Here is a 22,485-nt window from a genome sequence, read left to right on the forward strand (position 1 = left end):
CTTAGTCTATGACTGTGAAGCTGGTTATCCTGGAATTTTGCTACTTAGGTGAATAATTGACTACTGTTACTGTTTATGAATTTTATCACATATGACAGCAAATAAGCATCTATTTGCAGAATTGTTGTCATTCATTGATGGACTAAAAACAGCCACATAAAAAGTTTCTTCAAACTTGCTTGCCGCAGGAATTTTTGAATAAGAATTTAAAATGTGAAATTGTTCATTCTCACATGTATTTTAGAGGGTTATCAGATTATGAAACCATATAAAAATTTGCAGTGGAATATTCCATCCATCATAATTACAAGATCTCTTGGGGGGAAAAGACTCCCAAAACACCTTTATAGTCCAAACTGTAGTGAGGGCAGTGTCTTACATTTATAATAACTTATTGAAGGCAAAAACATTTATAGGTGAAGAGTATCTCTTAGTCAGTCAAATCCCAAAGATGACCTCTCAACTAAGTTTGATTTATAGCACTTTAGTTTTCAAATATTGTTCAAACCTGCATTTCCAATGATTTGAGGGTCTGTCAAAGCTCAGCATTCATTTAAAACTAATTATTTATAAAGGATATTTTGAGAAAAAAAAGACTTTTTGAAAAAAAAAAAGATAAGATAGCTCTAAACAGAACACCTGGAATTTAAACAAGGTTATGCTTTGGATTGAATTTAAACAAGGAAGAAAAGTAATTTATCTGCACTCTTTCCACCATCATAATATCAAGGATTGAAACAATCAACTGTATGTTTAACATTGAAAAAACTGATGGCTTACACCCATTTCTAACTATAGTTTATTTTTTATTTACAAACTTTCCTCAAGTTTTAATCCTTTGCAAATCACGTTGAGTACTCACAGAAATACTGAGTCTCAGCAACGCTTAGGAAACCAAGCCAATACACAAAGCCAAGTCTGGAAGTGGTTGAAAATTTTCTAAGGAAAGGAATTTGTCAGAATCATGAATCAGTGTTGATTCATTAATTATATGCCAGGTCCTTGGTTTGGGATTCTACAGAATGGTTCATAGGATCCAATTGTATTCTATCCCTGTTTCCTACCAGGCTTCTGGAGGAGTTGGAGCTGGAAACCTGATTTCTAACAGAGCTGGTGTAAGAAGGACACACGTCCCAGCTCTCTCATAAGAGGAGTGAAAACCCCAGGGATCCTGGGGGCAAACATTTGCCTAGGGCAACAATACACAAAGCAGCTGTAATATCTCCCAAGGAGCAGACTTCATTTCAGAACTCCATGGGTCACTGTTTGAAAAATAAACATAAAATCAAGATGAGGGGAACGTGGAAAAAATGAGGAAGAGCTAAGATAGCTGGTGGCAATTATGGCTTAAAGAACAAACTCAAGTATTTTTCCCTAAAAATTCTAGTTTGGTATTGGAACAGAAGCACAGGGCCAGACTGCAATGTCCCTCATTCATGCAGTTCCATTACTGATGCCAATAATATTCTGCCAACCAGATAAAAATGAACATGTTTCTTTGATATATTTTGTCCTGGTTTTTTTTCCTTAAAGAACATTCCCTACAAAAAGAAAAAAAAACTTTAGCTCAACCCTTACTCCTTGTTAGTCATAAATAAGCAGCACAATTATATGCTACATGCAACTTTCTTCTGAAATCTGTGTCATATAAGATGCACATACCTCAGTGTTCATGGACAAAACCAAAGTAGTTTCCTTGTAAAGGAATGTTTTTTTTTTCATTAGCTATTATTTGTTGCTGTTGTGAAGTGGTGCCTAAATGCAAAATCTGAAATGTTTGATTGATAGAAACACCTCAAAGTAATACCGTAACTCAATGTATGCATTAATAGCAATTTAAAGTTTGATACACTGAAGCACTTACAGAAGACATGAGCTGACTTTTAAAATCTTGTATAGTACCACTTATTGTCATAGAATAAACAATATTTTCTAGATGTAGTAACACAAAGCTAAGAAATACATGAGCTAATTCTCATGAGTGCAAAATATAAATTATAAGAAAATTCACAAAAGCAATTTCAAAAGTCTGACTGGTAACTGTATAAAATGAATTTATTAAGGTCATGTGATTAGCAAGTCTTGTGGAGTATTTTAGTAAAACTTATGCTACTTAAAATTTTACTGTTGTTCAAAGGCAAGGTGTAGGTTTAAGCAAATGATAATTTTTAATTGAACAAACCCCAAATAACTACTAACAAAATCAATTATTTAAAACAAATGTATACAGATAAAATATATGAAATGTATGTCTGAAGATAAAGTTATTATTAACATTCTTAAATCATAAAGATAGGAGGTAAATATGAAATGTTTTCACATTTGACAATTTTTAGAGAAATAGCAACACAATTTACTTCCCTAAGGGTAAGTTAGAATACATAATTAATGACATGTTAAACCTATATATGGTAAATAAAATAAATCATATTAAAAGTAGGACAAAAGCAAGAAAACCCTGTTGAGGACTGAGTTCTTCAATGTTTAAACCAATAAGAGCCAAAAGTTAGTAGTACTGTATTAGTAAGAAAAAGTAACTGAGTATTTAAAGGAAAGTATGGACACACCATGTTTTTACTGAGGAAGATGAGAGAGGGTTGAGATGTAATATTGCTGTTACTGACAAAGAAAAGGAGAAGCCCTTCTCTTATACATTGAGAAAGCTACAGTTTAGCATGTGCACATGCATTTCTGTCAAACACAACAGTACAACTGCAAAATACCAGACATGTACCCACTCCCATTTCTTGCATCATTATCCTTCTCCATCACTAACATTCGATGAGATACTTCACATCTGCCTGTCTCTCAAAACATTTTCTTTTTAGTTTTTTTAACACAGTTCTAAGCAAATCAGTTTCAGAACAGTATTTAAGTGTTTCTTACCCTTCCCCACTTCTCATTCAACACTACCATTGCTCCCTCTGGTAGAAATACTTGTATTTTTAACTAATTTTTAGCCTTAACATTCTGGCCCTCCATAAACCTGGGTAGCTCAACAAATTTTCTAGCGATAGCAACACATTTCATGGCCATTTAGAAGGTCATAAGCTCTATGAATAGGTTAGCACCACAGTTTTACAAGTTGCAGATCCAAATTTCACATGGTTATCTTCTATTGGATGCTACTGGAGCACTGTGATCTACAAAAACAATCTCAGGAGCAAAAGCCATACTCAAATGTGCAGACAGACAGAAACTGGCAAAATGACTCTTGTGCCAAATACAGATGGAAAAGAGCAATTTCACATTTACTGTCTTCACAATGCCAGGAGTGCAGAAGCAGAGCAAAACATTGGTAATACTTACATTCAGATCTTACTTTCATTTGGAAACAGGTTAGTCTGATGATTTTAAAATCAAACAAAAAAAAAGTTGAACAATAGCATTTCTCTCCTTCCTTGGTAGGAGAAATAGACAGCCAGTTACTTATGTCAGTTGCAGTTTTCATAATACACAACATAAAAGCAAGACACAACAACAATTAATGAATAGCAGAGGATCTGTGTTTCTGAATTATATGCACAATGTGACAGGATATTAGTGTACTGGGTTTATATAAAAATAGATTCAACATTTAATGAATTATGCTTTGAACTCTCCTAGGCCAACTTGGCAACAGAAGGTAGAATTGTAATGTTTTTCCACAGTATTTTTCAGATATTGGTTTTCAGGCTAATTAATTATTTATGCTAAAGAAGAGTAACAAAATTAATAAGCCTTTTCATCTATACTCTCTTTAATTTTATCTCTCTTTTTATTCTTTCAATCTGCCATTCAGTTGCCAGTGATTCAAATTTCATTAGTCAGCATTTTATAATTCCATGTTATGAAATATAATAATTTCAACTTGAGAAAGTATCTTATGTTGCTTCACTTAAGTATTTTCTTGGAAGTAGGTCCAGTAGGTGAAGTCAACTTAATCCAGTTTTACAGTCTAGACCCAGAACAGAACAGATGAAACATAAATAATTACTGAAATGTTGCTTTCATCCTGCGCAGTGTGTCCTGAATTTTTCGAGAATGTTTTTCTGCTGGTATCTGATGGAAGTTGGCACAGTTGTCAGCTGCCAAGGCAGAAATGTCTGCATCTTTAAAACGAGTTATTCTTTGTCTGAGGTAAGACTGCAGCTTGAAATCTGGTGCATATGTGTAAGGATTCTCTTGAAAGGCATGAACTTGGCTCACAACTTTTGCAATATTTCTTGTAAAAGAATATGGTAAAAAAGATTAGTTTGTTTTGCTGATGATAAAAACAAAAGCATAAACCAAAAAACAAACCTTAAAGGAAATTCAAAGCCATCCAGCATTTTATTCTATTGTATATGTACCTCTAGTCACATGTCTAAACAAATGAAACAATTTGAACTGTTAATTGTGAAATGCTGCATTAGCTCTCATTATCTCATTAGACAATAATAAAAAACATAGGTGATATATGCACATAATTAAAATAATTACCTAAGTTTAGTCCACTTGTGAGCTCCATTTGTCATTGTGAATCCTCCAGTTTCAAGTTGTTGGACATGCATAGCCAAAACATGGGCTGATGGAATTGTTGGAAGAGTTTTGAATCTGTCTCCTTCCATCAGACATAAGCTGTCACTTTTTAAAAACACCTAGTTAAAAACCAGATTAATCTCACATTAAGTCTTGGGGAAGGTTTTACAAGTTCTCCATATACTTAACACTATCTATTTGCCATGAATATTAACTTTTGGCACAGAAGTTGAAGACAATACTATGAATTCATCTGCTGACAAACTTTTTAAAGTATACAAATAAAGTGCACTTTTTAATCTTTAATCAAAAGATATTTCATACATAATTTCAATTGTTCTAAATGAAAGGCAAAACTGCATTTTAAAACCTCACTATGTTTCAAAATTGTACAGACCAATAAAAGAATGTCTACAACAAAATAGGCATTTAAGATTTTTCAGAACACCTTACAGCTGCAAAGTTTTCTGCAGAAATCTTCTAATACAATGTAGCATATCTAATGTTTTAGCTTGCTTTTGAAATTTTGATTTGTCACACAGGACACATGTTAAAGTAATACTGAGACTAAAATTATTTAAACTCTTGGATTAGGAGTAGAAGTCTTTAATCAAATTAAACTCATAATTAAAAGTAATAATTATGGTTTTCATCCTGCAAAGACACCCATTTAAGCACATCTTGCACCTTCTCCAACCCCTAAGATGTAATTTTGCATTAAGAACTTTATACTATACCTCAACAGCCTTGAGCTCCTCCATTATCTCAGCTACTTTTGCAGGTAGAATTTTCCAGGCCTTACAATAAAACAGAATATATTTTTGTTTTTCACATTAGTGTCTATATTGGAACAGGATTACATTAAGCAAAATGGTTAGAGAACAGAGTCCCAAACTTACTGGCAACTGTCGTACAATAAGGTTTTCCAAGCCTGCTAGGATTTGCATTGCAGTAGCAAAATTTCTTTGTTCATAGCAGCATTTTGCTATAAGAAGAAATTTTGATAACAAGTTCACCTGCCGCTGGAAAAAAATTAAGATATATAATATACACATATACATAGTAAATCTACATAATAAAACTGAATGAGAAGGAAGAGGAGGTATTTCCTTTTTCAATTTGTTATCAAAATTACTGACTGTAGTAACATTTCCCTTCACAGAGTTTTTCCCTTCCCGTCACTCAGATGTCCTTGAAGAAAGTTTGACCCATACTGCCCTCATTTCTTACATTCTGTTAAGATTTTGACACCTGCTACTAAAAAGCATCCAAGACCCTCCTTGTGACAACAAACCAAATTGTTAACTGCCTACTCACAGGTGTATTTCAGACTATTTCTTGCAGGTTTGCTACATAACAAGTCACAGATAATGACAAACACATAGCTGTTTTGTAGTTAATAGTACAATAAATAATGACAAACCTTAGTTGTGTGACATGTTACAATTTCAGCAGCAACCCAAGTGCTGATACTGTCCGCATTTTTCAATAATTGCAGAAGGTATTGGTCTTGCATGCACTTCGACAGAAAAAGATTACAGACTTTAAGGGAAACTGTCTCAGCAGAAACTGCCCTAAAGAAAATACAGAAAAAAAAGGAAAAAGTAATTCTGTCTGATACTGGATTTTTAAAGAAAACCTTGATTGTGAAGATGTCAACTTCTAACCATTTAAAATAATTTTGCATTGCTTGGCATCTTGATTTTATACTTCATGATGTATGTAGTGAGCCATGTTACTGGCTGTAACTGTTAAGGTAAGTATATCTGATAAAAAATACACATTTACAGGACACATTTTTGTACATAAAAACACCTTCACCACAAAATAACAGCCAGAAACCCAAACTCAAAAACTGCAGCCACATAAGAAATTGAGCTTGATATCAAGTGGCACCACACACGTCGTTTCCCGTGACTGAGCTCCAAAATCTGTATAAACCAGGTGATCTAACCTTGGCCATTGAACAACCTGACTTGCTTTAAATGTTCATTCCCCATCCTTAGAAGCAAAAATCTACCATAGGTAGTGCATTTAACAACTCCTAATTAGAAGCTAACTGAATCCACTGAGTATGTAAGAAGTAGACCATCATAAAAATAATTAGGTCTATATGGCTGGATGAAAACATTAATTACTGATGAGCAAATAATTTAAGTAGGTTGGTAATCACTCCAGTAACTACAGGAAAATTCCTGTATATCTCTGAATACCAATAATTCATCTCCCTAACATACAGAAGGAACATTGTACAGAGAAGCTGTGGAGTCTCCATCCACCTTCAAAACCCAACTGCACATAACCCTGGGCAACCTGGTCCAGCTGAGTGGTTGGGCTATGTATCTTCAGAGGTCCCTTCCAACCTCAGCTATTCTGTAAGACTGTACATTTCTTTGAGATTTTATATACCTTCACACATTCATGACCACAGATCTACTCCAGCACCCACGACACTTTTTCCCTGCCAAAAATGAAGCCCTTCAAGCAATCCCCAATGCAAGTTCTTAGAAGTAAGAACTTCTAGCCTCAACTCACTTCAGATTTCAAAGAAGTCACTCAGCAAATGTGGCCTTCCACATACATGCATGTGCATAGGTACATACCTGTATCCACAAATGAAATTTCCTGCAATTAAATAACCCATATAAACAGGCTACCTAGTCTGTAAAAAAAATATCAAGTATTTAAATTGTTTATCTGTTTCTGGCTGTATTAAAAGTGCAAGACTCTAAGTTATTGTGCATGAACAGAATTGTAGTTAAAAACAAGCAACTTACTTTGGCACAGCAACACATTTGTCTTTAACACCAAGTGCTCTGGAATTTAGGAAGTGTACTGGATGACATTTATTAAATACTTCCTAAATAAAAAAAGCAAGATATATCTGCTGTTAGTTCTAACAGTTCTTTTAAAATGCTTGGGGATAAAAATGACAGAGTATGGTCCTCCCACCCCACCTGCATGAATTATGACAGGGATCACAGCCTAAGAATAACACTAGATATTCTAAATTTCACTGTAGAGATTTAAGAGAAAAGTTTGAATTCAAAGTCTTATAAAATAGTATGAAATAAGCTTGAAACAAGGCTGGGAAATGATAAAGAAAGAAGAGAAAGAGTAAGAAGATAGATATGATTTGTACTTCCAAATAAGCCTAGAGCTTTGTACCTGTTGCAGTAGTGTCAGCTGCCAACCAAGCTCCTGGGCACTGCACTCAGTCAAGAGAACTGGTCCCACTTCATCTGCTCTAGCTAAGGAGACTGAGGATTCCTCTGTGAAACCGCTGCAGCAGGGCTTTGGCAAAACTGCTGAACCTGAGTGCAGTCGCTCTCTCTGGTACTGGGAAATTGGTCCCATACCTTTGGATAGCTTCCAGTAGAAGTTCTGTAGGAAAAAAAAAAGTAAGGTTACAACTTCTCTAAAGCAAACACTAAGTCTCCCCTTGATGTAACTTTCAAAAAAGTCTTGTTAAGAGAAACACCTTTGTGCATGCAAAACTCTTCAGCTAACCTTCAAGGTCAGCCCAGAACACATTGGTTTACTCAACACTGCTATTTTAAGCTGATATCATATGCACAGTGGATGAGTCTAAGCAGGAGGCTGCCAGATCTCAATCAACAATCAGTATTTAAAACAAACCTCTGTTTATTGAAGCTTGCTGCCATAAAATATTTTACTTCTTTTTGCTTAGAATCAAACATCCCTTTCCAAGAAACACTTGTTTTTTCATTCTTTTCTCTTCTTCCATTGTCCATTATCATTATTGTGCAGTGACAATAAAAAAAGTCCATTCTTGCCCTTTCTTGGCTGAATACCCAGTATACCCATGGAATTGTGCACCTTCATCCAGAGGCTGATGTTTAATTCAGCCTGCAAATTATTGATACATTTGACTTCCACATGTTATTTTGGTCACTCTGTAAAGAGATCTGTTTTTTTGGGAAAAGCCTGCAATATTTTCTGGTTTCTGGGGCTGTAGAACGCAATAAAATAGTAAATACAGACAAAAGTTCAGACAAGTTTGTGCTACAAGCTTTGAAATTCTAGCTTCTACAAAGTTCTAGAACCTTGTAGGTCCTGCTGTTTTCTGTTTTTGTATTTATAGTCTTATAAAGATGCCTAATAAAAAGCATTAATTTTTGGCAAGGGGGCCAAGGTTTCCTAATAACTATGAGTCACATGCTAGTGTCAAGAATGAAGAATTCTACTTCAAAATTTTGATTATCTGATCTGTGATTACTGAAACAGCTGCTAGGAGTTAAAACTTAAGATTATTGTCATGGTTACAGAACTGTTTGAATCTTTCATACTTTCAAAAGAAAATTTAAAATGCAGGTACATAATCCTTACTAAGTAGTTCTGGACTCTAAGTTGGACATTTTTCTCAAAACATAATATATGGAAATGTGCACCATACACTGCAGTCTGAAGACACACCTTTCTGGAAACATCTTCTGAGAGCTTTTTACATAGGGAATGTAATGTTTTTCTGCCTTCCTCACTCTCCTCTTTGCATTTGTCCACACCAGAGCACAGATCAGCACTGCCCCTTTTCCTGGCAGAGGCGTCCTCCAGCAGTGACAACAAGCGCTCCCCGTAGCCATTTAATGAGGCAACCTGGGAACACAAAATAGGCTAACAGAACACAGAACCCAATTTCCCAGAAATTATAAGCAAGTTACAATACAGCTGTAAGATTTTTACACATCCAAAACCAGACATACTGAACACAGCTGTCAAATACAGCATCGTTTTTCTTTTATTTACTTTAATTGTACTTAGAGCAGCTTTTTTAAAAACTATGTTACATATCCCATAACTGACTTAATTTTTTTTTTCTTAAAGGATCTACTGAAATTCTGAATTACCTTGGAAGAAATAAATTCTTTTAGGGTACCCAGAAGATCAGTATTTGTTGCAAAGTCTACACTGTAACAGTCTTCAATCCATGCCTGCAGGATGCAGAAACTGCGGTTACATATTTTGGTAAGCGACGTGGAAGGATCCAGGTTTGCACTGGTGAGAAGAAAAAGAAATTTATCACACCAAAATTAATATCCAATTCCAATTTAAAAATAAGCATTGACAAAACCCACAAGTTTTACTTTGTATTTAATGTAGTATCTGAAATTCCTAATTTTCATGTCTCTAGAATCCATGGCTCTGTGGAAACAAAGCTGATTTAATTACAACCCATTAGTGGATCACTGGTAAAAATGAGAAGCAGAACTGAGAAGTAAGCACATTGTCAGATGCAGCTCTTGCCCTCATTTTGCTCTCACTTGTTAAGAGAATCTTACAAAAACAAACCTAAAAATTAATTTTAATTAAGTAGGACTTTTGAGAAACAGCTATTTGTTATTGGGAGGCAACTCAATTGTTTTTTGCTTTGATAATGTTTTTCATGGGAATGTACTGTACCTGGATAAAGTGCTGCTGATTCTATCAAGAAGAAACTGCAAAAATTCTTCTTGTGTGCAGAAATAGCGAAAAGTGTAAAGAAACTGCTGTACATAACCTTCTAAAAAGGCATTTCTGTAAAGCACAAGAAAAACTTCAGACAAGCCAGAACACATCTTCAACTTGCATTCAAGTACAGCAACAGCAAAAAAATCCTCAAAATATCAAAAATAGGCATTTTAAATTCCCAAGCTCTTAATAAAACCTTGGCTCTTTTAAAAATTATTATTACACATCAAGTACTGTGATTGCCAACCCTGAAAGGATAATTTGTTTTATAAAGAGTTTTTCTACTTTCAATCTTGTGCATAACCACTTTGACATTTCTATTATTAAGGCAAGTTGCAATCTAAATAGTATGGAAGAACATATTAAATTTTCTTTTTTTTCTATCATCTAACTTGATGCTACTTCAAAGCATTTTTATTATAAGAACAGCATAAGAATTAGATACATTAAGCAAGCAAATATTCCCTGTAGCTCTAATTAGAGGTGTAGTTACTTTAACAACAGAATATGCTTATTATATACACATTAAAAATGAGAGCATTTTATTTTTTTATACACACACACTCTCAAGGTCTTAACACAGGTTAATTGTCTTTTTCCCCTATTGGCTTACAGTTGACCATGGGAATTTGGATTTGGTGAATGTGGAAAGTCCAATTCCAAAACATTTCCTTCACTTTGTGTAAAATACTAACTACTAGGAAAAGCAGCACTCAGTGTAACTGGGTCTCAAGAGTCAGGATGAAGTGGGAGAAGTAGCAGGGAAGAAGTTGTTCCTTCTACAGTGACACAAATCTGATGGAGCCTCTGGCAATTTCCATCCTTCACACTATTACAGCTTAGGTACCTGAAAACTACACTGCCCTCACCAGAGTTGAAGGACACCTCTGTCCCCATTAAAACCTTGAGATAAGCCTGAATCTTGATCATTGCCAAGGACTGATTATTGGGGCAATAATCTGTAGAGATGAACCTAAACATTTTCATATCCAGACCTTATTAATTAAAATTACCAAATTATTATGATTATATGATTATTTGAAGAATTGCTGTACTGCTGGCAGTAACTTAAAGTTTTGATTCCATGACAACTGTCAGAGGAAGCCTCAAGAAATTAAAATATTAAAAAGTTTAAAATTGCTAGGTTTTTATTTATTATCAAATACTTTTAATGAAAGCCAGCTGATCTTTTGACATTTTCATCTCCATTTCTGTAAATGAGTGTTCACAGAAATAACACCAACTTGATAGAAGAGAGGAGAATTTATTAAATGTTGAGTAACTAGGATTCATCACAGAAACAAGTTTTTCCTGATTTAGCAACTATGCTTCAACCCCCTCCCAATTTATGTGTAAAATATATTATACCTAGAATATAAATAAGCCATTAAACCAAGTGGTGTACCGGCCTGCAGAACTCTCACTCCATTTTGACTGTTACACTGCTGTTTCTCTGTGTTATAGTAAAGCAGCAGTGATGATTCATCCACAGGTGCCATGTCCATGGTGTCACCTTTCCCATTGTGAATGACTGTAGGCAGCACATAGGATTCCACACCCCACTGCTCTGCATACATCATCTGCTCAAAGAAGCAAGGCCATGATAAAACAAGAAATTAAAGAGGAAAATTCACACAAAATGCAATCAATGTAAAGACAAACTGCATTTCATATAATTTTTTTCTTTTTAAGTAATACTAGCAGCAATTACCTTTAATAATTCTTTTGGCTCTTACTTAATTTGGCAGTTTGACACAAACCATTTCAAATTTCATACAGTGATCTGAGCAGCCAGTTACACTGATGCAGTAAATGAAGCACAAGTGAAATAAAGTCTGACTTGCCTGCACATATTTCTTTACCAGTTCAAGAAACTGCACTTTTGATTTCATCTCCTGTAGCTGTCCTCTCAGTTTGGGCAACATAGATTTAGTTTCAGGACCTTTAAATTTAAAATACATGGCATAAGAACACCAATGATTCAGAGTGACAGAGCAGGTCCTTAAAAGTACCATGCAGCCATTTTATTACTGGCAAGTTGCTGTAATCTTACCTTTGCTTCTTCTTTCTTTCTGCAATAGTTTCTGGTAAAACTTTATGGTCTTTCTGTAATTTTTTGTCTCCATCATTAGCAATTGTTCTAGTTCCTATTTAAAAAGAAATAGGATTCTGATGAGAATTGTAAGTAGAAGGCAGTTCTAGTAAGAAAGTTAAGTTTTAAAGGAGAATTATTTTGTATGAAGAAAAAAGAACATCCAAACAGACAAGAATATATTATTAACAATTAAAAACTACCTTTTACATCTGTGTTTACAAGCAAGATACAGCAGGAGTTACCTGTTCTCAGAAAAGCATTAGTAATGTCACAGTTCTACAACCAGACAGGAGGAGGTTTGTGTATGATGAGACTGTGAGGGAGTTTGTCTGAATTTGTTCACATAAATATGCCTTTAGTTATAATTGCACTTATCTGGTTGTTTTCAAGAGCATTTTTAAAAATTAAAATCAGAAGTCATCCAGAATTAAAATTTGTATGTTCTGAATTTAGTGCAGGCCCCAGAAACACTTTAAACAGCTGACCTGTATTTGCAGCAAGAACTGAAAGTCTGACTGAAATCAATGGCTTCCAAACAAGGATAATTACATGATATTATATAACCAGGTCAGAAGGCAGACAAGAGAGCTGCTCTAGAAATAAAGGACATACAAATTTCAAAGTTCAGCTTTCATATTTTCTATTTATGTATTTCACAAAACTGAAAAAAGGAAACTAAATTTCTATAGAATTATGTAACTTAAGCAATGAGTAGAAATGAAAGTATATCAGGTCCCTCAAAATACATTAATTTAAAAGTAAACATTTACATTTATAATTGCTTGCATATCAAAGGTTTCATTATTTTACCAGCCAGTAAAAATGGGCCATCTACTTTGAGTTCAGCTTCTGATTTATTATGAAACAACGAACATGATGTATGTTGGGCTTTATAAAAGAGGTGACTTTTGCACTTGGATCCTAAGTTAACTACCAGTGACCCAGTTACATGAAACAGCATTTTAAATGCAGTAAGTTCACGGAATGCAGCAGACAACTCCCACAGGCAGAGTGATCAGAAAACACACAGCTCAAAGCTAACATATCAAACAACAGATTGGTAAATAGGTTAGCTTTAATGGGATGGACTTGCTAGAAATTAATTTGCTTAAGAAAAACCTGTCACTGTTTTCAGGAAAGCTCAAAAGGTTTAACAACACAGTTCATTAGCATAGAGTCATAAAAGCCCCCTGGATTTTTAAAAGAGATACTCCTACAGAGCATTACATAGAGAACAGGGAAAGCACAGGAAAGCTATTATCCAGATTCTAATTGGAAGCTGCTTGGTTTTAATTCGAGGTCTGCTTTTGCTTCACCAACTAAAACAAAATCAAGGTGATTAAGAGACTATGTAAACAGAAAGAGAATCAGAAGGAGTGACCATTTGGAATCTGGTGGACGAAGTAGTTTGTCCCCTAAAAAATCTGGGGTGAGTAGCAATGAAGTCAAATTCCCTGTCTATTCCACAACATTTTCCAATTCAGATAGGTCTAGAGTATAAAAACTTTCGATGAAGCTTTGTGCCCGCGATGTGCTCCAGTCACAGTCCTTCTTAGCTCTTTGCTACAGTAACACCACCTTGGGGCTGGTGCAAAGGGCAGACAGTGCTTTTCCAGTCAACTTTAAGAACAGAAAATGGGTTGTAGATTGGTGATTGCACATTTGTGTCAGCGTGCTTTATTTTGGAATACTACACCTCTCCTGTGGTTTATTGCTAAGACATGACAAATCCTGAGTATTTTAAACTGCTGAAGAGTCAATATTTAAAAAAAGAAATGGTGTTTTGATTCACTATAATAGAACAAATTTTATCACACTTTTAACCAGCAAGATGTATCTTAGTGATTTAAAATCAATGTACTCACCACTTTTTTAGCATCTATATTTTGAGACTCACTTGATTTCTGCTTTCCAAGGTTTTTCAAGTAACTATGAACTTCTGAATCAAAACATTCAGCTCCATAAAATGCACTGCTCCAACCAGGACTACAGCCACAAAAGTCAGGTAGATTGGGAGATGCCAGGTAGCTGTTTCCAGCTGTCTTTATCACGGCCTGTTCCTCTGAACTTGTATTTTCTTCTGCAAAGCCTGGACCACAGCTGTTGCTTTGCAAATATTGTTGCTCTTTTGCTATAGGGATTGTACTCTGCAGAGTCAATTCTCTTTTGGTATTATCCAAAGGTGACACATCAAAATCCATTTCAACTAATGATGTTTTTATCACAGGCTCAGCCTTCACATTAAAGTCTGCTTCTCCTTTTCCTAAAGAAGGTGTGTAGGGGAAAAGAAATAATGGTTATGTGCTGTAATGCATCCTTTATTGAACTTAAACATGACACATACAAAACATTATTATGAGACTACCATGTGCTCTAACAGTAGGTTTAGATGCTTATTGTGACTTGGCAATTTTTTTCTCAACTACACATTGTAAAATGATAAAGGTTAAAAACATTTCTGAACTATTAAGCAATACTTAAACAATAAATTTCTGAAAAGCACAAAATATTTTCTATGCATATGCAACAAGCATTTTAACAACACAGAAACTTTAAAACAAAAGTTAAATATGTCAGACCTAAGCACACATTAGAAAAATGTTTAGCTTTTGAGGTTTTTTCCATCCGTAAGTCTTGAACTTTTATTCCTTACAGAGAGAGCAAGAATACTTGATATAGCCAATAGATGTTAAACTTTCTACTCCTACAGGACTCAAGCCATTGAGTTATGATGGGACTTTTTTCAGTTGTAACAACTACTACAGCCTTCAGGGACTGAGGTGACAGTCAAGGGTTGATATAATGCTGACAGGAGCATTTACACCTGCCAGAAGTCTCCCTTTTCACTTGAGCAACCCTCCAGGGCTTAGATATGCCACTTTGGAGTCAAACAAACCTAATTTCCTGGTGCAAAGAAATTATACACTCCACAGGGAAGTCTGGCTCTACATCTGCAATCATCCTGAGCCAAAATGGAAAACTGTAACACCACCAGCCAAGTGAGAAATTACAAATTTATGTTTTGCTATAAAAATTAACAATATAAGTGTATAAGCCCTTCTGTAAAGCATACATATTTTCACTTTGCTCAAAACAGAGAAGTAACCAAGTTTAAATGCTAAAATTTGGATGAACTGTCTTGAAAAAAAAGCTCACACTGGTAAAACAGCAACCAAATAGAAGCTGTCCATCAATGCACCAAGCCTAGAAAGTGTAATGGTTTTGTTATAATATGAGGATTCACCAGTTCCAGCTCAGTTTTAAGTTCAGTTACGGAAAGATAGATATTTGTAAACTTTCAATCACAAAGTGTGTCAGGAGAAATGTAAAACCCAAACTGAACAAGCATAAATAAACAATCCACTTATATAGTAGACCTTAGAATATCTACTCAAACACTAGAAAACCACACAGCAGTTACAATCCTAAGGGTTTTCAAGATACATCTGTTTAAATAAAAGTAAGTAAAAGTAAATTGCATCCCACAAAATAACACTGGGTCATATGTAAGCTTTGTATAAAAGACATTTATGTCCTTAAGGCATTGATAATGTTCAGATTCAGTGAAAATTTCTGTAACTGTTAAAGCAGAGTGGTTTCCTGAAGACACAAGCAAAGTGTCTCAAAGCTTCTGACACTGATAGATTCCCAGCACTCACAAAGATCTAGAAACATGAAGTCCCTTCTCACCCTCTGTCTGATCACTGCTTGCCAAAAAGCTTTCAGATTTCTTCACATCTTGGAATATATTGTTGCATTTTGCTTCATCTGCCTCAGTTATGCTGAAAATACAAGGAGACTAGGAAAAATTAGTATTTCCTATACTTTTATATTTACATCAGTAAAATGAGATCTTACAAGTGACTCTATCATGCACATAAAAAGCTTCATAGCATTTATCTAATTCCTAAAGTTTTCATGTTTAGCTGCACTTGTTATTTTATGAGAAAAAAATGTTCAAATGGCTATTCAAACACAGTAAGACAGAGATTTTCCTGTACAGAATTTGGTAAAACTTCAACAGAAGGATCAGAGCACACACAGACAGAAGGCATAACTACAGACTGCAAGTTACTGTAGTGGGTTTTTCACTCAGGATCAACCTCTGGATAAAACTGACTCTAAATCATCCCTAGTTAGAATCATAATCTTAAGTCAAATAAGCTAACACTGAAAAACTGCTATAGTCTTTGTCAAACTAATGTTCAGTAAGCAGTGTCTGAAAGATAGTTTAAGTCAGGTCTTGCATATGATGTAAAAGCTAGACCTGCATTTTTCTCTGGATAATAAATTATGATCTCTCACTGTCAAAAACTACTTTGTAACAAAAGTTCATATACAGGATAACCCTTCACAAATCTCAGTAATTCAGCTGCAACAGCTCAGGTTTCTCTTACCATATCACCGAACTTTGGGGAACCAAGGGCCTAACTTCCAACCAATTTTCAGTATTTCCTTAAAAATCCCAACTCAAATGGGAAATAGGCCAGCATACCAAGGTTGGGTATTTGGAAGTCATAATCTGTTATCTCTGAAATTTGCTGTAAGGATTACACACCTTTCAACAATTAAGTTTTTCTAAATGGTATCTACTAAGCTTCTTTGTCAAAACATGAAATTTGTAGTTCCAAAAATCCCCAAATTAACTTTGATACAAACTGATTACATTTTTCAACAGTCTTCAGCAAGATGCTTTTACAGAAGTGTGCTACACTTGGAGGCTGCAGTAAAACAAGAATTTAAAAATTGGTTTTTGGGTAGATACATATGTCATTGAAAATTAAATAAGAAAAATGAGAAATAAATTTAGCTGGTTTTTGTCACTTTACAGGCTGCTTACAAAACACTGCCAGGAGGAACACTGAGTCAAATTAAACCAGTTAAACAAAACATTTCTAGTAACGCTAAGTTAATTTCCTCTTTCTTAGGTGTGATTAGAACACATAATGTATAAAGAACTAATACCAAACAGAATAAACAAACTGAACAGTAAGAACAATATACTTCTGATTAAACAGTCTCCTTCTAACAGGACTATGAAGCTCTCCATCAATGGTTGTAATTGATCAGAACTGAGTTTCCATTATTCAGATATCCTAAGATGGAGTTACAGAAAAGGGTGGTAGAAAATATTTTTGACTGAACCACTAAGCACTGTTTGCCATGGAAAAAGCTTTGAAAAACCTCAAACTGTGAAATGAGCAGTTTACAGGAAACAAATATGAATACCTGAAAGAGAAAACATAAATTCTTTCCCGCATCTACAAATTAGGGATAAAAGCATTAAATTCAAATGTAAGAAGGTCAAAGTTGAAAACACCTACCATAAATGTGAAGATCTTCCTCCATTTACTACCTGATAGAGATTCTCCAGTAACTTTTCACCCCAGTAGAGGTCACAAAACTTCTCACAAATTCTATCAGAGAACATACCAAACTTAATTCCCTTTAAGTTTAAAATGAAGTTGCCTTGTTTAAAATAAAAAGAACAGAAACAAATAAAAGAGGGAGAAAAAAATTAACAGCAATATTCTTACAAGTCAATGATAAAACATACAGAAGAAAATGCTCATACCCATATCAAAAACTTCCGCTCCATTCTCTAAATAACCATCAAATGCAAACTCCTCTTGTATAAGATGAATCACTTCCTGCAGTGAAGTGTCACTTGTGTTCTGATGGGGCAGGACTTCATCACTGAAGAAACTGTAACTGTCTCTACTCACTGAAGTAGATGGTGTGTGTTCTTCTTCAGTGAAAAAACTGTCTATGCTGGTAGCACACTCAGTTTCTTGGCAGTCAGTTTGAATAACTGGGCTTCTTTTATCAAACTGGTTCTCTGTATTAGTAGTCTCATGACTTTGCACATTGCAAAGGGAGGCATCATTTTCTGCTTGCATGCTCATTTTACAACTTGCAATAGTACTTGAAAGCAGCACTGGCAAACTGTGACAGCAATCATAAGCAATTCTTGAGCGAAGAGGCTTATTTGGTATTTGCTCTGATACAGCCAAATGTACTGGTACAAATGTCAGAACTCTTTTCTCTGAGTTCTGTTTGAGAATGATGTTATTTATATGAAGAAAATTAGAAGATGTAGGACAAGCTAAAGAGCTGGAGGGATCTTCAGATAAAATGCTCTTCTCTTGTAGAGCATGTGAGGAATCAGGTGGTGATGGTAACGTAACTGTAGAAGCAAACATGCTGCCTGAGTTTTGCTCTTCTGAAGACATCTGGAATGAGTGGCTTGGAACTTGTAAATGACACTCAGGTGTTTCAGGAACAGTTTCAATAACACCTGTATCCTCAATACCACAGCTTTTGAAGTCTTCTATATACCCTGATTTGTTGTTGTTCATATGTTTTTCTTTCCTTGTCTCTTTCTTGAATTGGTCAGAAACTGGTGTTTGAACCTCTCTGAAAAAAAACACAAAGAATTTTTAAAGGAAAATTCAAACAGATTTAACAATGACATTTAATCTTTAACTTATTCTGCTTTAGGATATACTAACTTTGTTATATTTGCATCTTGTTGCAAAATAATAGGCTTAAAATGAGTTGCAGGAGAGGTGTATGCAACAGGTAATGTTGTTTTCTCACAATTTAGTGAAATCTGGCATGGTACTGGTCCTTTAACTGCTACAAGTTTACTTTCACTGGTAAAAGGCACAAATCCTAAAAGCAAAAACACAGAAAGATGATCAATATGTAAAACAGAAATGTAAAGTAAGTTAACAATCAATTTAGATAGAAAAACAACTGCATATTGGACTGAGAAAATCTTATGTGGAGAAGTGAACTAGAGAATACTAAGCCAGAGTAAACATGTCAGAGCCTGACTGCTTACCCGGACTTGACTCTGAAGGGTCCATTTCATATTTCTCATTTTTAAATTCAAAAGAGACACGATCTTCAGACAAGACTTCTTCCCCAACAGCCTAACAATAAACATTGAAGCCCAAATTGATGTTATTAGCATTTTCTTTTTTCTAGTTCTGCTCAGCACATTATTAAAAAAAAACCTCCAATCCTCATATACACCTTGAATATTGCAACAACCTAGTCATGCCAAGGTGAGGAATTAAGAAAATTACATACAGAACTCTAAGGACTGGTATAACTGTTTAGAAATCTTGGTAACTTGCTACTCAAAGTTTTGAATAAACTCAGTTTCATGGATTGACTGAATCCTGTGTGCATTATATAAACACATTTGAAACACAACCAGAACTCAACAATTAAATATTAATTTCTTCTGTGGGGTGGTAAATAAAAAGAGAGATTATGAAATTAGTTACTTATTCTTTATCCATATAGATTGTGGAGTCAGAGCATCACAATCTGTGATCACTCACACAGAAAGAACTAGAAAAAGGCAATACTTACAGACTTGAAAATACCAAAACAAAACAACCAAAAGATATCACACCAACAAAACCAAACCCAAAATCTAGCTACACGTGCAGGCAACAAAATCTTACTAGAATACATTTACAGAATTAATTGAAAAAACAAACAAAATTGAAGAAAGGTGGCACTCTTACCTTAAAGATGGGTTTACCCAATAATGTCAAAATATTTTTGCTGTTTATACCTTGTTCAAGTAAATAATGATTGCATGTCTAAAAAAAAAAATTGCAATTTTCAGTCAGTAAATAAGTTTTCAATCAAGTGAGGTATTCTTGGACAAGGACAAAGTTAAGATAAATAGTCAGTTAGAAGTAATCTAAGTTTAGGAAGTCTTATGAACCTTGTCAAAGTCCAAGTACCTTGATAATTTCAATCTAAATTAAAAACACGCCCCTCTGTGCCCCTAAGGAGGTAACTTCAAAAACAAAACCCAAAGTGACTGGTTATGATTTAATTAGATATCAGTCTATTACAAGTATGAAGTTATTATTTTGATTTAAAAAACACTCAAATGACACTTTAGACACAACGAAATCTAGTAACCTTAATTGCAGCAGTTAGAGAAGGTCTTTCTTCAGGGTTTTTTCTTGCCATATCCAGAAGTAGTTTTTTAAATTTTCTTGGCAATACTACTTTATGACTCAGTGGAACACTGTATTTTGCTGCCATCCACAGAACTGCAGCAACACCATAAACACAGACCTATTGGTATAACGTAAGAGACAAGAAAGATTTAAATAGACTAAAAAAAGCCTCCACTTCAAAAACAATTCCAGCAAATTATCCAAAAATCCCCCCCCATTTCCTGCCAAAAATGAAAAAAAAACTTACTAGAGCTTTTAAAGTACAGATTACATTTGGCTTTTGAGGGTGCTGATGAAAATCCCAGCCCACTTCAAAATCTAGTTGTTATGCAGGGCCAAAACCAGCAGCTATTTTTCTACTGTTGGAGTAACAGACATTAATTGTCTTATTCTTTACCTAAGAAAAATGTATTTTAGAACAATTTTGAAGAATTCCTTTCTTATGTAAAAAGATTGCTGGAAGCTTCAGAGTTCTACCATAAAATGTGGCCAGCTGCAATTTACTTAAAAAAGGTCATGATAATTCAGCAAGTAAGTGGCACACAGTAATTACATACTAGCCAGCACAAGTCATATTTATAGAGAAGATTACACCTGTCAGAAAAATGAGGCACTGCATATTTATTTTAGCAATTATTGTGCTACCTGCAGCTAGAGCAATTGAAGTTGCCCCAATGAGGGACCTTGGAAAGGACTTGGTCTTTACGAGTTTTCTTGTTTCATTTGAAGAGTTACAATTTTCAGAGTCAGATTTAGTCCCCTTAATGCTCAGTTTTCATATGTTAGCATGTACTATAAATGCAATTTTAAGAAATTTAAAGCACCACACTTCACTTGCCTCTCAAAGATATTACAAAAGCTCAACGGACAGAACCCAAAGCACAGTAGAAAATAATGTGTTCTCATAAAACAATCTTTTCTGGCACTCTTTTGAGCAAAGTGAACAGCAATGAACAAAAAATAACAAGTAAGTTCACTACAAACAAAATAATCTTTTGACTAGTTCCATGTGAACCATTGAAGAAAAGCTACTAACAGGTAAAAAACCACCTGAAATAGAGAAAGCAGCTCAATCAAAACAAAAATAATTTTCTTCCCCTTAGGTTTAGAACTCCAAGATTACCCTAAATTTATTTAGGAAAAACTTGCCATCCATGCCATCAGAACCTTCAATGAAAGTTATTTTTAAAGAACTGTTACTGTGACACTACACAGTCTTCATTCCCACACCATAAATTGAACTGAATGTTTATAACTAGAAAGTTATACAGCCATCAGGAAAAAGGGAAAAAAAACCCCATCAGCTCATTCTATATGTAATAGAATAATTGTTGTAGAAAAACATGGAACAGATTACTTCTGACATTCTAAAGAAAATAAAGCACAAAGACTTAAGGATTATTAATTTCTATTAATTTCTACTGTCTGGTGAAACTGCTGTATTATATTTCAGGGTTAGTTTAAGCTCCTGAAGCCTCTGAAAAACCAGCACATTGGATCAAAGCAGTTAAAAAAATTTAGGAAAGACATAAAAATATTTTCTAGTTACAGACAGCTTTACAGAAAATGGAATGTTTTTAGTAGATTTTTACGAGCTTTTATTTTCTGATTCATGATTATTATGTCTAATTCCAAAGAACTGATGTGACACAAGGCACATATTAGGTAACCTCTTTTTACATAACAGAAAGGTACTCTAAATTATCTTCCCCTGACTTTTAAGATCATTGTGGTACAGTTTGCAATTCAAAAGTAGTTGCAGTGGAGACACATTCACCTGCTATTTGACATTTTTATTATCTTTGTTCTAAAAGCTTCTTATGGTTTTTATCTATAGAAAAAAGCTCTAAGAAAACTATATTGGAAAAAGACATCATTCATAATGTTTCCAAAGTAAAAACATACTGATAATGATATTTTTATCCAGTCTTCTAAGTGTGAATAATGCTTGGGCTTTTGTCCAGATAGTCTAAGTTAATGATCTTACTATGACCTTCGGAATGTGAAAAAATGACTTAAACGTCTGTCTTACTGCTAAAAAATTGAAAATAATTAAGTCTTATGGAAAACCATTGAATAGCACATTTTTGGCAGTTACTCCAATTCTGGAATGAAAAATTATAGAAGCAATTGATTTAATGAGAGATCAATATATCAAAAAAGCCCCACAGATAACCAAGAAACGTTGGGAGAAATGAGAAATATTAACACCATCTTAGAAGAGTTTAGCTTTCTTCTCCAACTAGCAGAGGGATAAAACTGTCCTTTGATAAAATACAAAGCAATCTACATAACCTACCACATTACCTTCTCAGTATCCACATCCTCTTCTTCAATTTCAGGAGCCAAATAAAATACATCACAAGATTCTAAATGAGAAAAGAAATCAGAAACAAAAGGTAAGATGTTTGCTTTCTTCTCCACTTC

At 34.5% G+C, this 22,485-nt stretch overlaps 1 protein-coding gene across 5 annotated transcripts in view; it reads right to left on the reverse strand.

The window, feature by feature from the left end:
• Positions 1–1,732: 1,732 nt before the first annotated feature.
• Positions 1,733–22,485, reverse strand: part of KNDC1 (kinase non-catalytic C-lobe domain containing 1) — a 58,167-nt gene continuing 37,414 nt past the window's right edge. For 3 of the 5 annotated variants that reach the window (XM_039709270.1, XM_039709269.1, XM_039709271.1), the window contains 22 exons: positions 22,366–22,427; positions 20,018–20,176; positions 19,609–19,686; positions 18,912–19,002; positions 18,577–18,739; positions 17,640–18,481; positions 17,389–17,533; positions 15,755–15,846; positions 13,930–14,327; positions 12,023–12,116; positions 11,814–11,911; positions 11,338–11,549; positions 9,922–10,035; positions 9,369–9,516; positions 8,938–9,117; positions 7,669–7,884; positions 7,278–7,360; positions 5,924–6,074; positions 5,400–5,522; positions 5,238–5,297; positions 4,462–4,619; positions 1,733–4,204 (listed from right to left, as the gene is read on the reverse strand). In XM_039709270.1, coding sequence (XP_039565204.1) covers positions 3,973–4,204; positions 4,462–4,619; positions 5,238–5,297; positions 5,400–5,522; positions 5,924–6,074; positions 7,278–7,360; positions 7,669–7,884; positions 8,938–9,117; positions 9,369–9,516; positions 9,922–10,035; positions 11,338–11,549; positions 11,814–11,911; positions 12,023–12,116; positions 13,930–14,327; positions 15,755–15,846; positions 17,389–17,533; positions 17,640–18,481; positions 18,577–18,739; positions 18,912–19,002; positions 19,609–19,686; positions 20,018–20,176; positions 22,366–22,427 — 3,899 coding nt within the window. In that variant the 3' untranslated portion in view covers positions 1,733–3,972. Of the gene's footprint in view, positions 4,205–4,461; positions 4,620–5,237; positions 5,298–5,399; positions 5,523–5,923; positions 6,075–7,277; positions 7,361–7,668; positions 7,885–8,937; positions 9,118–9,368; positions 9,517–9,921; positions 10,036–11,337; positions 11,550–11,813; positions 11,912–12,022; positions 12,117–13,929; positions 14,328–15,754; positions 15,847–17,388; positions 17,534–17,639; positions 18,482–18,576; positions 18,740–18,911; positions 19,003–19,608; positions 19,687–20,017; positions 20,177–22,365; positions 22,428–22,485 lie in introns of those variants that run through there. The other 2 variants (XR_005627465.1, XR_005627466.1) reach the window with 2 other exon arrangements.

This window comes from Passer montanus, unplaced genomic scaffold (genome assembly GCF_014805655.1).
Source record: "Passer montanus isolate IOZ18808 unplaced genomic scaffold, ASM1480565v1 scaffold21, whole genome shotgun sequence".
Lineage (NCBI taxonomy): Eukaryota > Metazoa > Chordata > Aves > Passeriformes > Passeridae > Passer > Passer montanus.